Here is a 16,215-nt window from a genome sequence, read left to right as displayed (position 1 = left end):
AATTTTTATTTTTTTCGAGACGGAGTTTCGCTCTTGTTGCCCACGCTGGAGTGCAATGGCGCGATCTCGGCTCACCGCAATCCCCGCCTCCCGGATTCAAGCGATTCTCCTGCCTCAGCCTCCCGAGTAGCTGGGATTACAGGCATGCACCACCACGCCCTGCTAATTTCGTATTTTTAGTAGAGACGGGGTTTCTCCATGTTGGTCAGGCTGGTCTCGAGCTCCCGACCTCCGGTGATCCGCCCGCCTCAGCCTCCCAAAGTGCTGGGATTACAGGCGTGAGCCACCGCGCCCGGCTTGTCTGATTTTATGCTAGCTGTGTACAGTGGTGAGGGAACAGCAGCCTAGGACCACAGACTGAGGGTTCAAAAGTAGCCGGAAAACGAGCCACGCTGCAAGTTGGAAAAATATGACTAGCTGGCAACCCGCCCCGCAGCCCGCTCTCCGCCCCCTTCCCCAGCTCACTCTCCTCGGGGCGGAGTTGCTGACAGTCATAGCCACCCCAACCGCGCATTTTCTCAGCGCTCCGCCCTTCCAGACACGATAGGTAGTGGGCCTCGGCCAATGGCGACACCCCGTCATAAGCGCGGTAGCCAATCAGTAGCCAGGAGTCCGGAAAGGAGCGAGGCCAATCTAGGAGCCGCGGCCGCCACCAGAGTAGGGCTAGCGGCGCGGCAGAGCGCGGCGCAGCGCGGCGCAGCGCCTGAGGTAAGATGGCGGCGTTCCTTGCTCTAAGCTCTTGCAGTTGGGCTGCTATTTCGCCTTTTTTGTCAACTCAGAGCTGCTGTTTCGCCTCAAAGCAGTGTCAGAGTCAGTCTTCTTCCTACAGGCTTCAAGGAGCCAGGATCTCTGGTGACCGGAGTAGGACAAAATGGCGCTCGCATGGACTTCCGAGGCCGGGCCCAGTCGTGTGCTCTGAGGCAGGCCGGGACAAAGGCGGCGTGCAGGGAGGCAGCGTGGCCGTCGCGTGGGCCTGGCGTTGTCGCTTCCCTTTATGCTGCAGCTGTGCGAGTCCTGAAGATACATTCAGCGTGGTGGGGTTCGGGGTGGGGCCGGGCATGGAGGGACAAGCTAAAGAGAGGGAAAGCCACAAATGCCTGTGGAGACCTGGGGAGGGCGGCGGGCAGTTAGGGAGCGTACCTTACGGGGCCGACTTCTGCCTCTCTTTTGGAAACTGCCCGCGCCATCTGTCCAGATACGGTGGAGCAGGAATTTTCGGGAAGGGTAAAGGCTTTCTGATTTTTATTTTGACCCCGCAGGTTTTGGTTATGAACAGGATTCGGATTCACGTCCTGCCAACCAATCGGGGGAGGATCACTCCAGTGCCCAGGTCTCAGGAACCTCTGTCTTGTGCATTCACTCATCGTCCATGCTCTCAGCCTCGTCTGGAGGGGCAGGAGTTTTGCATTAAGCATATCCTTGAAGACAAGAATGCACCCTTCAAGCAGTGTAGTTATATATCGACGAAGAATGGAAAAAGATGTCCCAGTGCTGCGCCAAAGCCAGAGAAGAAAGATGGGTATGTATGTATAGATATATATGTCGTTTGTCTTAAAGCGAGGGGGTGTGTGATATGATGTGGGCTTCAGCATAGCTGCCGCGTTTGAGATCACGTCCTTGTAAATTTGGAGTTATGGTTGTATCCTTGGAAAATTGAAAAAACGGTGAAGACTGGAAGGACCCTTGAATTGGATTACTTAGTTCACCTCTTTGGTTCTTTTCGCTTATCTGTAGTAAAATAAAGGCATATTCTAAATTACTTTTTTTTTTTTTTTTAAGAGAGATGGAGTCTTGCTGTTTTAACCAGGCTGGTCTCAAACTCCTGGCCTCAAGGTGTCCTCCCATCTCGGTCTCCCAGAGTGCTGGGATTACAGGCGTGAACCACCGTGCCCGACCCTAAAATTAATCTTTTTTTCTTTCTTTTTTTTTTTTTTTTTGAGACAGAGTCTCCCTTTATTCCCCAGGCTGGAGTGCGGTGGTGATCTCGGCTCACTGCAACGTCCGCCTCCCAGGTTCAAGCGATTCTCCTGCCTCCCAAGTAGCTGGGACTTAAGGCGTGCGCCACCACCCCTGGCTAATTTTTGTACTTTTTAGTAGAGACGGGTTTTCACCATGTTGGCCAGGCTGATTTTGAACTCCTGACCTCAGGTGATCCATCCGCTTCGGCCCTCCAGAGTGTTGGGATTACTGGCATGAGCCACGGCACCCAGCCCCTAAAATTATTCTTAATGGAGGGATGTGTGGCTCTATTTGGCTGTCCATGAATTTTGTTAAATAACATGCAAAGTTGTATATGTGTGAATTCTTCTGTAAGAGGGTTCATAGTTTTCATCATGTATGCGAAGGTATCTATGCAAAAACATAACCTGACTAGATAATTTTGTACATATCTTGTAGTTTTAAAATTGTGTCCCTGGCTGGTCGCAGTGGCTCATGCCTGTAGTCCCAGTACTTTGGGAGGCCACAGCAGGAGGATCACTTGAGGCCAGGAGTTGGAGACCAACCCGAGCAATATAGTGAGACCACGTCTCTACAAAAGATTAAAAAATTCGCTGGGCATAATGTCTTGGGCATGTAGTCCCAGCTTCTTGGGTGTATCAAGAGATGGGAGGATCACTTGAGCCTGGGAGTTCCAGACCAGACTTGGCAACATAGACTTTGTTTCTACAAAAAACTAAAAAAAATTTGCCGGTACAGTGGTGTATGCCTATAGTTCTAGCTATTTTGAAGCTGAGGCAGGAGGATCACTTGAACCAAGCAGTTTAAGGCTACAGTGAGCTATGATTGCATGACTGCACTTTAGTCTGGGCAACAGAGCAAGACCCAATCCCTTGCCTCAGCCTCCTAAAGTGCTGGGATTACAGGGGTGAACCGCTTCATCCGGCCTGTTACTTTCCTTTAATAAAAAGTCAATGAGTTGACCTTGGGCCAGTTAAATTCCTCTGACTTGCATTTTTAGAAATGAATGTAATAATCATTTTAATTCCCTGAAAATGATTTAAAGATTAGGGACTATGAAAATTATTGAATGCTTTCAAGAAGAGACTTATAAAATATTAATGTTTTGTCTCTTTAGGGTGTCCTTCTGTGCTGAACATGTCCGTAGGAATGCCCTGGCACTTCATGCTCAAATGAAGAAGACCAACCCAGGGCCTATGGGTGAAACACTCCTGTGCCAGCTCAGCTCATATGCTAAGACAGAGCTGGGGTCTCAGACTCCAGAAAGTAGTCGCAGTGAAGCCAGCCGAATACTAGGTAAGGATCTTCTCTCCTGGAATGAAAAAGGAGGAAGAAAGTTAAGGGGGAACTGTTTTGGGTTAGCACAATGCCTTGAACTATTTGGCAATATTGTTAATTCATCAGGAATTTGTTGAGAATTCCGGGATTGCTTTGTTGTTTACCAATTCTTTTGAATTTGAAGTAGTGTTTGCCTAGGTTTACTCTCCTGATTTGGTGACCATTTCTTTCATTGCTTTTTTAATGCTCAGCAGCTTTGTTAGGTAATTTCAGGAAACAATAATTTTAAGTTGATTTTTCTGTTTAAGAGGGCATGGTGTACTCATTTGTGTTGTAAGTAATCATACTGGGTTGTATTTTGTTAAAGCGTTTTTATTTCCCAGTGCCTTTGTACAAAGTTTTTTTTTTTTTTTTTTTTTTTTTTTTAAATTTCAAGGTTTGGGTTGATAAGTAATCTAGTTTTGTGTGGTGGAGTTACAGAGGTGGGAAGTCTTAATGGCTGCTCTCCCTTCCTTGCCTCAGATGAAGACAGCTGGAGTGATGGGGAGCAGGAACCCATTACTGTGGATCAGACATGGAGAGGTGACCCTGACAGTGAAGCTGATAGCATAGACAGTGATCAAGAAGATCCCTTAAAGTAAGTTGTAACTCCACATAAGGCATTTGAAATGTAGTTAGTATGTGGAATGTGGCGCTGCATGCTGTTAATAAATTAATAACCTAGGAGGGTTGAAGACAGCCATTTGTCAGCAGTAAGAGATTCTGTATATAAAAGTGGCATGGTTCATTGTCATCTTGCTTCAAGGCAGGATGATTCTTTTTTAGAAGTCTTGTAATTTAGAAAAAGTTTGAACACCACATTCTACATATGAGAAAGTATAGGGGAGAAAACAGGAAATTTAGACATGGGAGTGTGGGAGGTGGATTGAGAAACGGTCACACCAGTTTAGAGAAGAGAAAATGGTTGTGAATGGGTACTTGGCCTAAAACTCAGAAATAATGTGATTGTAGTTGAATACTTCTGTAAAATGTCGTATTTATGGATTTACAAGTTTTTAAAAGTTTTATATTGTTTTAAATGGACAATTTTACATATTTATGGGGTACAGTGTGATGTTTGGATACTTGTAAACCTTGTGTCATGACAAATCAGGGTAATTAGCATATTCATCACCTCAAACATTTAGTGTTTTTAGTGTGTGGATTTTTTTTAAAAAGAAGAAGGAAAAGGTATTCAAGAGTTTGGTTTTGTGCCTAAGAAAGAGAAACCGATTTAGAAACCCAAAAGTGATTATGTCTTAGTCAGTTTTATATCTTAGTAAGCTTCTGCTCTTCTCTTAACCCATCATCACCGTAGGAGTTATAGAAGCATAAAAACATTACCACTCTGAAGTCTCTTATTTCTGTGTCTCAAGGTCTGGGTTTAGTGTTTTAAAATTTTTGCCTGCTGACTTCTGTGTCTTAACACTTAGTACTGATAGTTTATGTAGAGGGACTGTAAATAGTGGAAGGGGTAATTTCTAGGTTGACTATTGGGCTTTTGTTCTTGGAACAGTATTTTCTTCATTACTTTAGATTCTTTGGTTTATAAGAAGTCATTTAGGGTTACATTTTGTCCTGTCCAACTACTAACCAGGCCTGACCCTGCTTAGCTTCTGATATCAGAGGAGGTTGGGCATACTCAGGATAGTATGGCCATATATTAAGTTTTCTGAGTAGAATAATTTCATCCATTTCTATTGAGTAATCTCACTGTGGTCAACTATTCAGGAAGTACTACTTTAGAAAGCCCATCTAAGTAGTTTGAAAGGGAATGTCTGTTCTCTTGCAGGATTCTCTCACAAATAGTAACCTAAACCAACATATTCATTTTTTTTTTTTTTTTTGAGATGGAGCCTTGCACTGTCACCCAGGCTGGAGTGCAGTGGCACGATCTCAGCTCACTACAACTTCTGCCTTCCAGGTTCAAGTGATTCTCCTGCCTCAGCCTCCCAAGTAGCTGGGATTATAGGCACCCACCACCACACTCAGCTCATTTTTTGTAATTTTAGTAGAGATGGGGTTTCACATGTTGGCCAGGCTGGTCTTGAACCCCTGACCTCGTGATTCACCTGCCTCAGCCTCCCAAAGTGCTGGGATTACAGGCATGAGCCATCAGGCCCAGCTTCATTCCTTTTTTTTCCATTGTGGTTCTAGATGATCAAACTTGCTGCTTTGAAGAGATGTATGCTCTCTAGGGTTACAAAGGGAGTGTCATTTGGTGTGGTAAACACTCAGCTTAAGGTTGAGAAACTTGATTTTGTTGGTAATAATCTAGAGTGGATCAGTCTCTAGGAGGCACATCCATGCTGATTTAACGTTCAAGAGACTGCTGTATAAACCAAAATACCAGGTAATTTTAGAGAAATATAAATGTGGAAAGGACTAGGCAGTTGATGTCACTGTCTCCTAGAAGAAACATGTTCAGAAGAGAAAATAAAGCCCCAAATATGGCCAACTATTAGGCAACTAAGTATAAGGCTTTTGTTAATTTTCCCAATGAGATTATTTTTTAAAAATAATTTAGGCCCACTAAATTTATGCATTTTTAGGCGTGTAAATAGAGATGTTCAATGTTTTCTTATAATATGATTACATATTACTATCTTGTTATATTTAATAATATAGTAATTTAGTAGTATGTCCACTGAGTGAAATGCTTTTCATTAAGAATTTTCATTTTAGGGCACCGGTGTCTTTGTCATTCATAGTATCACTTTTTGAATCATCTAATAATTTAACCACATTTATCTTGAATTGCTTGTTACAGAAAAGACACCTTTTGTATTGTTTATGATGTTGCTAGAGACTTTATTCTAACTAGAATATTCTTGGCATAGATTTTTTAAACTTCCTGTTAGTATATATGTGATTTCTCTCAAAAGTAACCACTTACTTAATTGTTTTGTTAAAAGTAATCTTTTTTTTTTTTTTTTTTTTTTTGAGACGGAGTCATGCTTTGTCGCCCAGGCTGGAGTGCAGTGGCCGGATCTCAGCTCACTGCAAGCTCCGCCTCCCGGGTTCACGCCATTCTCCTGCCTCAGCCTCCCAAGTAGCTGGGACTACAGGCGCCCGCCACTTTGCCCGGCTAGTTTTTTGTATTTTTTAGTAGAGACGGGGTTTCACCGTGTTAGCCAGGATGGTCTCGATCTCCTGACCTCGTGATCCGCCCGTCTTGGCCTCCCAAAGTGCTGGGATTACAGGCTTGAGCCACCGCGCCCGGCCGTTAAAAGTAATCTTTAAAAGCTTGTTTATGGCCAGGCACAGTGACTTACGCATGTAATCCCGGCACTTTTTTTTTTTTTTTTTTTTGATATAAGAGTTTCACTCTTGTCGCCCAGGCTGGAGTGCAATGGTGCGTTCTCAGCTCACTGCAACCTCTGCCTCCCGGGTTCAAATTATTTTCCTGCCTCAGCCTCCTGAGTAGCTGGGATTTCAGGTGCCTGCCACTATGCCCAGCTGATTTTTGTGTTTTTTAGTAGAGACAGGGTTTCTCCATGTTGGCAGGCTGGTCTCGAACTCCTGACCTGAGGTGATCCGCCCACTTTGGGAGGTCGAGGTGGTAGGATTGCCTGAGCCCAGGAGTTCGAGATCAGCCTCGACAACATAAGGAGACCCCGTCTCTACAAAATATTTAAAAATTAGCCATACATGGTAGTGCGCGTGGTCTGTAGTCTTAGCTACTCAAGAGGCTCAGGTGGGAGGATCACTTGAGCCTGGGAGGTCGAGGCTCTGTGATCGTGCCACTGCATTCCAGCCTGGGCAGCAGAGGGAGACCCTATCTCACGCACACAGAAAAAATAAATAAAAGCTTATCTACAACATCTAATACTTAACGAAGTTTTATCCTAAAGGTAATTGTTAAGTCTTCATTTCCCTTTTTTAATAATAATTGTATCATATGACCTCTATAAACATCCAAAACTTGTTTGGCTGAAGGTTATTTCACATTATTGTCATCATTGTTTTCCAAATAAAGAAATTCAGAAAATGCCCTTTATAAGAGAGACTGTTCGGTAGAATGTAAGGTGAGACCCTGTTTTTTGAAGATGAATTTTAATAATAAAACCTTGACTTTCATTTGCACATACCAGAGCAAGGGGAATTAGTACATAATTTTAATGTCCAGCTCTGAAAGTCTGGCGCATTCATCTTTAAGTAAATGAGCCATCTGTTACATGAACCAGCAGGCATTCATTTAGTAGGTTGTTTACTGCCCCCACCAAATGATTTCTAATAGTAATGACTTCAGATTAATACATTTCAGTCACAGGCTATTGGTTAAATTCTCTTCTGACAGGGTGCAGTGAAATTAATTTTTTAAAACAATTTTTATTTTTCTCATTTTCAGTATTCAAAAAGTGAATTTCATTTTAACAAACTCTACATTAAGTTAAGGCCTCAGTATTTTAGGTTAGAGACAGGTTAATGCAGGCATAACCCATTTTTCTGAAGATATAACTTAGTCACATTGTGAAACTGTTATGTATTTATTCTTGAGACGGATTCTTGCTCTGTTGCCAGGCTGGAGCACAGTGGCACGATCTCAGCTCACTGCAACCTCTGCCTCCTGGGTTCAAGCAATTCTTCTGCCTCAGCCTCCCTAGTAACTGGGACTACAGGCACATGCCGCCACGCCCAGCTGATTTTTTTTTTTTTTTTTTGTATTTTAGTAGAGACGGGATTTCACCATGTTTCCCAGGCTGGTCTCAAACTCCTGAGCTTAGGCAGTATGCCCGCCTCGGTCTCCCAAAGTGCTAGAATTACAGGCTTGAGCCACCACGCCCAGCCAACCGTTATGTATTTTTAAAGCCTTTTCACATTTTCTGATAGTCTGTTAGCTTTTGTCATTTCTGTTATTTGCTGGTTTAATTTATTTTTTATTTTATTTTATTTTATTTTTAATTTTTAATGTATTATTTTTATTTATTTAATTTGTTTATTTATTTTATTTATTTAATTTTTTAATTTTGGAGACAGAGTCTTGTTCTGTCGCCCAGGCTGGAGTGCAGCGATCTTGGCTCACTGTAATCTCCGCCTTCCAGGTTTAAGTGATTCTCATGCCTCAGCCTCCTGAGTAGCTGGGATTATAGGCGCTTGCCGCCATACCCGATTAATTTTTGTATTTTTAGTAGAGAGGGGGTTTCGCCCTCTTGGCCAGGCTGGTCTTGAACTCCTGACCTCAAGTGATCCACCCACCTTGGCCTCGTAAAGTGCTGGGATTACAGGCGTGAGCTTCCACTCCCGGCCCTTTGCTGGTTTTATTAACCATGTTTTGATTTTTCTTAATTTCTGTTCACTTTTACTTCAGAATATAGTTAAGTACCTCTTACACACAGGTAATATTGGCTCTTGTTTATATTTAGAAGAAATTTTGGCAGAAATTACTTGCTTTCAGTCCTAAGGTTAATTTTATATGTTTATTCTATGTTTTTCAGTGACTTAACAAGCTCGTTTTTAAAAATAAAGCATAGGCTGGTCACAGTGGCTCACACCTGTAATCCTAGCACTTTGGGAGGCCTTGTCAGGTGGATTGCCTGAACTCAGGAGGAGTTTGAGACCAGCCTGCGCAACATGGTGAAACCCCATCTCTACTAAAAATACAAAAAATAAAAAAATTAGCCGAGCGTGGCAGCACACGCCTGCAATCCCAACCAACTACTGCAGAGGCTGAGGCACGAGAGTTGCTTGAACCTGGGAGGTGGAGGTTGCAGTGAGCCAACATTGTGCCACTTCAGTGAAGCCTGGGAAACAGAGCAAGACTCTTTCTTAAAAAAAAAAATAAATAAAAGTAATAAAATATAATTTTAGACTTAAAATTAGTGTATGTGTTTTGCCTTTTCAATAAAATTTTTACTCAAAGTATGAAACTTAAGGTATGTAGCTTGTTCTTTGTATTTATGTAATGATCAGACAAGATGAATGAAACAAAATTTTTAAAATTCAAAGTTATTCTCTTATTTATTTATTTTTTGAGACATGGTCTTGCTCTGTCACCCAGGTTGGAGTGTAGTGGCGTGATTTCAGCTCACTGCAGCCTCCCACTCCCAAGCTCAAATGATCCTTTCACCTCAGCCTCCTGAGTATCTGGGATTACAGCTATACACCACGGTGCCAAGCTAACTTTTATATTTTTTGTATTGTCAGGGTTTTACCATATTACAGCCCAGGCTGGTCTTGAACCCCCAGGCTCAAGCAATCTGCCTGCCTCAGCCTCCCAAAGTGCTATGATTACAGGCGTGAGCTACCACACCTGCCCTCATCTCTTAATTTTGGTTGCATAAATCAGAGCCAGGGAACAGTGTTCCACACATTAATCACTAGCATAATTTTTAGAAGTTTTTTTTTTTTTTTCCTTTTTTTGAGATGGAGTCTCACTGTCAACCAGGCTGGAATGCAGTGGCGCAATCCGAAAGTTCTTTTAGTTTATAATTGACAGCAAAGCTTAATCAAGTTGACATGGATACGTGCCAGATCTTTGGCAATTAAGGGTTAACCTAGGGTACTGAATTTTGAGAATATTGTCAAGAAAATTAGCTGAAGACAGTGTGTAGCCCATTTTGACTAGTTATTTGAGGGTCCATATGAGCTCCAATATAGGACTATATTTTTAAAAAAATCACAAGTTTTGGCCGCGCACAGTGGCTCATGCCTGTAATCCCAGCGCTTTGGAAGGCTGAGGCTGGAAGATCGATCTGAGGTCAGGAGTTAAGACCAGCCTGACCAACATGGAGAAACCCTGTCTCTACTTAAAATACAAAAATTAGCTGGGTGTGGTGGTAGGTGCCTGTAATGCCAGCTACTTGGGAGGCTGAGACAGGAGAATTGCTTGAACCTGGGAAGCGGAGATTGCAGTGAGCTAAGGTTGTTGTGCCACTGCACTGCAGCCTGGGAGACACAGCAAGACTCTGTCTCAAAAAAAAAAAATTATTTGATGTTGGTATCTTTAGTGTTTTAATTAAAATATATTGCCAGATGCAGTAGCTTATGCCTTTAATTCCAGCACTTTGTGAGGCTGAGGTGGGAGGTTCGCTTAAACCCAGGGGTTCAAGCCTGGACAACATGGTGTAATCCCATTTCTACAGAAAATACAAAAATTAGCCAAGTGGGGTGGTGCACACCTGTAATCCCAGCTACTTGGCAGGCTGACATGGGAGGATCGCTTGAGCCCAGCAAGCAGAGGTTGTAGTGAGCTGTGATCGATTGTACCACTGCACTCCATCCTGGATGACAAGAGTGAGACCCTATCTCGAAAAAAAAAAAAAAAATATGTGTGTGTGTGTGTGTGTGTGTGTATATATATATATATGAGAATATGTATATGTGAGAGATACACGTTAATGAATTTAACACTTTAAAGCTGTCCTGACTGGTTAAGTGATTTCATATCAAAACATTAAGAATGTAGGTTAATAAAAGTTTAAAGTGTTCCACATGTTCACTTTCTTTTCAATGTAATGCAAATAGCTGGAAAAAAATAAGACATTTCTCCTTCCCACATTTTGGGAAATCACAGATTAGTGTTCTTTCTTGGAGATTTTCTCTCTTGTTTTATTTAGGAACAACTTGAATGTTACGATGTTTTGTGAAAACATTACTGTTAAGGTGATTATCTCACCACTTGTTAAATAACAAACTTAGTCTGACATCTCTACTACTCTTTTAAACTTGGGTTTTATTATTATTGTTTTCTTATGCTTTGCTGAATTCTGTTTTATTCCAGACATGCTGGTGTCTACACGGCAGAAGAAGTGGCCCTGATTATGCGTGAGAAGCTAATTCGTTTGCAGTCTTTGTATATTGATCAGTTTAAACGACTTCAGCATCTGCTCAAGGAGAAGAAGCGCCGGTACTTACATAATCGCAAAGTGGAACATGAAGCTCTAGGCAAGTTTTATGCCAGTTCCAATAAGCTGTTGTGGGTTTAACTTGTGAATTTGGTAGTACAGTCATGTGTCGCTTAATGACGGGGATACATACGTTGTTAGGCGATTTTTGTCATTCAAACTTCATAGAGTAACGCTAACATAGGTGGTATAGCCTACAATGTACCTAGGCTGCAAACCTGTACAAGCATGTTACTGTACTGAATACTGTGAGCAGTTGTAATAGTGGTATTTGTGTACCTAAACACATCTAAACATAGAAAAGGTACAGTTAAATTATGGCATAAAAGATTTTAAAAATGGGAACTTAGCATGAATGGAGCTTGTGGGACCGGAAGTTATTTTGGGCGAGTGAGTGGTGAGTCGTGAGTCAACGGGAAGGCCTAGCACATTATTATTTACTACTGTAGACGTTGTAAGTCCTGTACACTTAAGATGTACTAAATTTATAAAAAAATTTTTTTCTTCAATAATAAATTAACCTTAGCTTATTGTAACTTTTTTAGTTTATAAACTCTTTTTTTTTTTTTTTTTTTAAATTGAGACAGATGCGGAGTCTTACTCTGTTGCCCAGGCTGGAGTGCAAGTGGTATGATCTCAGCTCACTGCAACCTCTGCCTCCTAGGTTCAAGCAATTCTCCCACCTCAGCCTCCCGAGTAGCTGGGATTACAGGCACATTCCACCATGCCCGGCTAATTTTTTTATTTTTAGTAGAGATTGGGTTTTGCCATGTTGGCCAGGCTAGTCTCAGAACTCCTGACCTCAAGTGATCTGCCTACCTTGGCCTCCCAGAGTGCTAGGATTACAGGCATGAGCCACCGCGCCTGGCCTATAAGCTTTTTTTTTTTTTTGAAGAGACAGAATCTTGCTGTGTCACTCAGGCTGGAGTGCAGTAGCGTGGTCCTTACTCACTGCAGCCTTCAACTCCTGGACTCAAGCTATCCTGCCTCAGCCTCCTGAGTAGCTAGGACTACAGATGTACCAGCACACTCAGCTAATTTTTAAATTTTTGTAGAGACAGGGTCTCGCTATGTTGCTCAGGTTAGTCTTGAACTCCTGGGCTCAAGTGATCTTCCTACCTCGGTTTTCCAAAGTGCTGGGATTGATTACAGGCATGAACCACTGCACCTGGCCTTTATAAACTTAAAAATTTTTTTTAGAAAAACTTCTGGACTCTGTAATAACACTTAGCTTAAAACACAAACACACTGTATAGCTGTACGAAAATATTTTTTTATATCCCTATAAGCTTTTCTAGTTTAATTAAAAAAAAAAAAAAACCTTTTAAACTTTTGTTAAAAACTAAGATGCAAACACGTACATTAGCCTAGGCCTACACGGGCCTAGTGTCACTGTCTTTTGCTTCCACATCTTGTCCCAGCGAAAGGTCTTCAGGGACAGTCTCATGCAGTGAGCTGTCATCTCATGATAACAGTGTCTTCTGCAATACTTTCTGAGAGACCTGCCTGAGGCTGTTTTACATTTAAATTTTTTTTAAAAAAATAAATAGAGTGGAGTACATTCTAAGGATAAATACAGTAAATACATAAACCAGTAACATAGTTGTTTATTATCAAGTATTATGTACTGTGCATAATTATATGTGCTGGATTTTTTTGTGTGTGTGTGTGATGTAGTCTTACTGTGTCACGGGGCTGGAGTGCAGTGGTGTGATCTCAGCTCACTGCAACCTCCACTTCCTGGGTTCAAGCAATTCTCCTACCTCAGCCTTCTGAGTAACTGGGACTACAGGCTTATGCCACCACGCCCAGCTAATTTTTGTGTTTTTAGTAGAGATGGGGTTTCACCATGTTGGCCAGGATAGTCTCAATCTCCTCATCTGGTGATCCACCCGCCTTGGGCTCCCAAAGTGCTGGGATTACAGGTGTGAGCCACCATGTCCAAATTGTGCTACAGACTTTTATACAACTGGCAGTACAGTAGGTTTGGCTACCAGCATCGCCACAAATGTGTGGGTTGAACTATGATGTCACTAGGCAATAAGAATTTTTCAGTTTTGTTATAATCTTATGGGACCACTGTAGTATATATAGTCCATGATTGATTAAAAAGTGGTTTATGTAGTACATGACTATAATTAGATTTATTTCTGTCTTGGTACCTGGGGTGGGGGCTAATTTGCTTTTGAAACTGCCTATCTTATGCCCAAAGATTTTCCTGTTTACTTGTTTACTTGGAGAAGTAAATTTGATGGATTGCTTGGCAAATAACATCTTGACTCTTGTAACTCTAGGCAGTAGTCTCCTGACTGGCCCAGAGGGACTTTTGGCCAAAGAACGAGAGAACTTAAAGCGATTAAAATGTCTGCGTCGATACCGCCAGCGCTATGGAGTGGAAGCCTTACTGCATAGGCAGTTGAAGGAACGGAGAATGCTGGCCACAGATGGTGCCGCCCAACAGGTAATTTGTGTGTATACCTTTAAGGTATATATGTTCACTTTATTTATTGTTTTTATGTTTTTTTTTTTTTTTTTTTTGAGACGGAGTCTCGCTCTGTCACCCAGGCTGGAGTGCAGTGGCCGGATTTCAGCTCACTGCAAGCTGCGCCTCCCGGGTTCACGCCATTCTCCTGCCTCAGCCTCCGGAGTAGCTGGGACTACAGGCGCCCGCCACCTCGCCCGGCTAGTTTTCTGTATTTTTTAGTAGAGACGGGGTTTCACCGGGTTAGCCAGGATGGTCTCGATCTCCTGACCTTGTGATCCGCCCGTCTCGGCCTCCCAAAGTGCTGGGATTACAGGCTTGAGCCACCGCGCCCGGCCTTGTTTTTATGTTTTTGAGACGGAGTCTCGCACTGTCACCTGAACTGGAGTGCAGTGGTGCAATCTCGGCTCACCGCAACCTCTACCTCCCAGTTTCAAGTGATTCTCCTGCCTCAGCCTCCCGAGCAGCTGGGATTACAGGTGCCCGCCACCACACGCCTGGCTAATTTTTTGTATTTTTAGTAGAGACAGGGTTTCACTATGTTGGCTAGGCTGGTCTCCTAATCCTTGATCTCGTGATCTACCCACCTTGGCCTCCCAAAGTGTTGGAATTGCAGACATGAGCCACTGTGCCTGGCCACGTTCGCTTTATTTACAAAGTTAGCGTAATTGTCAAAACATTATGTCCAGTTTTTTTTTTTTTTTTTTTTGAGACAGAGTTTCACTCTTGTTGCCCAGGCTGGAGTGCAGTGGCGAGATCTTGGCTCACCGCAGCATCCACCTCCCGGGTTCAAGTGATTCTGCTGCCTCAGCTTCCTGAGTAGCTGGGATTACAGGCAGGCGCCACCATGTCTGGCAATTTTGTATTTTTAGTAGATACGAGGTTTCTCCATGTTTGTCAGGCTGGTCTCGAATTCCCTATGTCCAGTCCTGGATCTGAAATCTGACTTTTTGCACTTAGGTTGTAGTAAAAGCACTTACCTTGAAGTCAGGAAACATGGATTCTAGTCTGAGTCCCCACTGACCAGCTCTGTGTCTGCACAGTTAACTTTTATGGGCCTCAGTATTCTCATTTGCATATTGAGTAGTTGGGAAGAGTTTCTGAGTCCTTTGGTTCAGATATTCTTCAGTTCAGAAATAAGCACAGGTTAAGCCTAAATTGCTTGGGAATCTTGTTTTAAAAGGTGGGAAGGTAGAGTAGGAGCAATTGAATGTAGGAAGTAAGGTTAATAGGAAGAAGGGTTAAGTGATCATTCTTAAATTTGTTTTTCAAACCCTTGGTCTCCGTTTCAGTAAGAGTAATTTTATTTGTTTCATTTGTTGAGATTCCACTTAAGGCTACAATTTCAAAGAGTTCTGTTGGTAAAAGACAAAATTTATCTTAATTAGGCTGTATCACACTTTTAGAATATGGAGAGGTGTATTTGGTATTAAGGTTGACTCCTTTATACACTAGGTTTTAAAGTTTTTTGTCTTTTGCATAATATTGGTAAATCTGTTTTTGTTAAATGTTGAATTTTCTAGCCTTTAGGATGCGCTTTTCTTATATAACTATTTTCATCATAGTTTTATGTTCTTTCGTGGGTGTATTTTATCTGTCTTTTTCCATTTTAGGCCCATACCACTCGTTCCAGTCAGAGGTGCTTGGCCTTTGTGGATGATGTTCGTTGTTCCAATCAGTCTCTTCCAATGACCAGACACTGCCTTACCCGTATCTTTTTACTTTGCCTGTTAAGGCTGTGATTTGCTAGTTTGAAGACTAGTGGGAATCTCTGCTACTTTGCTTAATTGAAGGATTTTGTTTTCCTTTGGCCCTGAATCAAGGCCAGCAGTTTGCTGAAGCTGTTGGTTTCAAGCAGGAGCCTAAAGAATTGTCTTTCTGTGGTCTGTTGGCCATTTCATAAGTTCGGAAATGTAATGGTCAATTCATTAGAAAGAAACATGAGTCATTTTTCATAGATGTGGGCTAATATTTATTTATAGTCATAATACTTGGGTTCCAAAATATCTGTAAAATATTTATAATTATCTCAAGGTTTCTGATTTAACTTGCTTATTAGAATCGTAATACTGTTAAATCTAATTATAAACTTAAAAAATTTGTGTGGGTTTTCCACCCCAATTGAAAGGATGATTTTGCACTGTGAACTTCTAGTATTATCCTTTTGTGTGGTTAGGGCCCTCACTTCTATATTTTATTTTATTTTTTATTTTTTGGAGATGGAGTTTTGCTCTTGTCTCCCAGGCTGGAGTACAATGGCGTGATCTCGGCTCACTGCAACTTCCGCCTCACTGCAACTTCTGCCTCCCAAGTTCAAGTGATTCTCCTGCCTCAGTGTCCCGAGTAGCTGGGATTACAGACACGTGCCACCGCAACCAGCTGATTTTTGTATTATTAGTAGAGTTGGGGTTTCACCATGTTGGCCAGGCTGGTTTCGAACTCCTGACCTCAGTCAGTCCACCAGCCTTGGCTTCCCAAAATGCTGGGATTACAGCAGTGAGCCACCGTGTCCAGCTTTTATCTTTTTATTTTTGTTTTTTTGAGACAGGATTTTGCACTCTTACCCAGATTGGAGTGCAGTGGCTCAGTCCTAGCTCACTGCAGCCTTGA

At 42.3% G+C, this 16,215-nt stretch overlaps 1 protein-coding gene and 1 non-coding gene across 31 annotated transcripts in view; both read left to right on the top strand.

Annotated features, from left to right (window-relative positions):
* Positions 1-659: 659 nt before the first annotated feature.
* Positions 660-16,215, top strand: part of KANSL2 (KAT8 regulatory NSL complex subunit 2) — a 29,522-nt gene continuing 13,966 nt past the window's right edge. For 10 of the 30 annotated variants that reach the window (XR_010579381.2, XR_010579380.2, XR_012420193.1 and 7 more), the window contains exons 1-6: positions 931-1,519; positions 3,077-3,255; positions 3,760-3,874; positions 11,000-11,167; positions 13,422-13,584; positions 15,219-15,315. Coding sequence is in view for 12 of the 30 variants with exons in the window: in XM_065524127.2 (XP_065380199.1) it covers positions 1,059-1,519; positions 3,077-3,255; positions 3,760-3,874; positions 11,000-11,167; positions 13,422-13,584; positions 15,219-15,315 (1,183 nt within the window). In the remaining 18 variants the exon portion in view is untranslated. Of the gene's footprint in view, positions 709-829; positions 1,520-3,076; positions 3,256-3,759; positions 3,875-8,714; positions 9,142-10,999; positions 11,168-13,421; positions 13,585-15,218; positions 15,316-16,215 lie in introns of those variants that run through there. The other 20 variants (XR_012420186.1, XR_012420195.1, XR_012420197.1 and 17 more) reach the window with 7 other exon arrangements.
* Positions 15,413-15,549, top strand: LOC123567785 (small nucleolar RNA SNORA2/SNORA34 family). Its single transcript, XR_006690888.1, has one exon. It is a non-coding gene; the product is annotated as a small nucleolar RNA SNORA2/SNORA34 family (small nucleolar RNA).

The sequence above is a fragment of the Macaca fascicularis genome, chromosome 11 (assembly GCF_037993035.2).
Source record: "Macaca fascicularis isolate 582-1 chromosome 11, T2T-MFA8v1.1".
Classification (NCBI taxonomy): Eukaryota; Metazoa; Chordata; class Mammalia; order Primates; family Cercopithecidae; genus Macaca; species Macaca fascicularis.
Note: the sequence above shows the minus strand (reverse complement) of the source record. Positions and strands in the feature narration are given on the sequence as shown.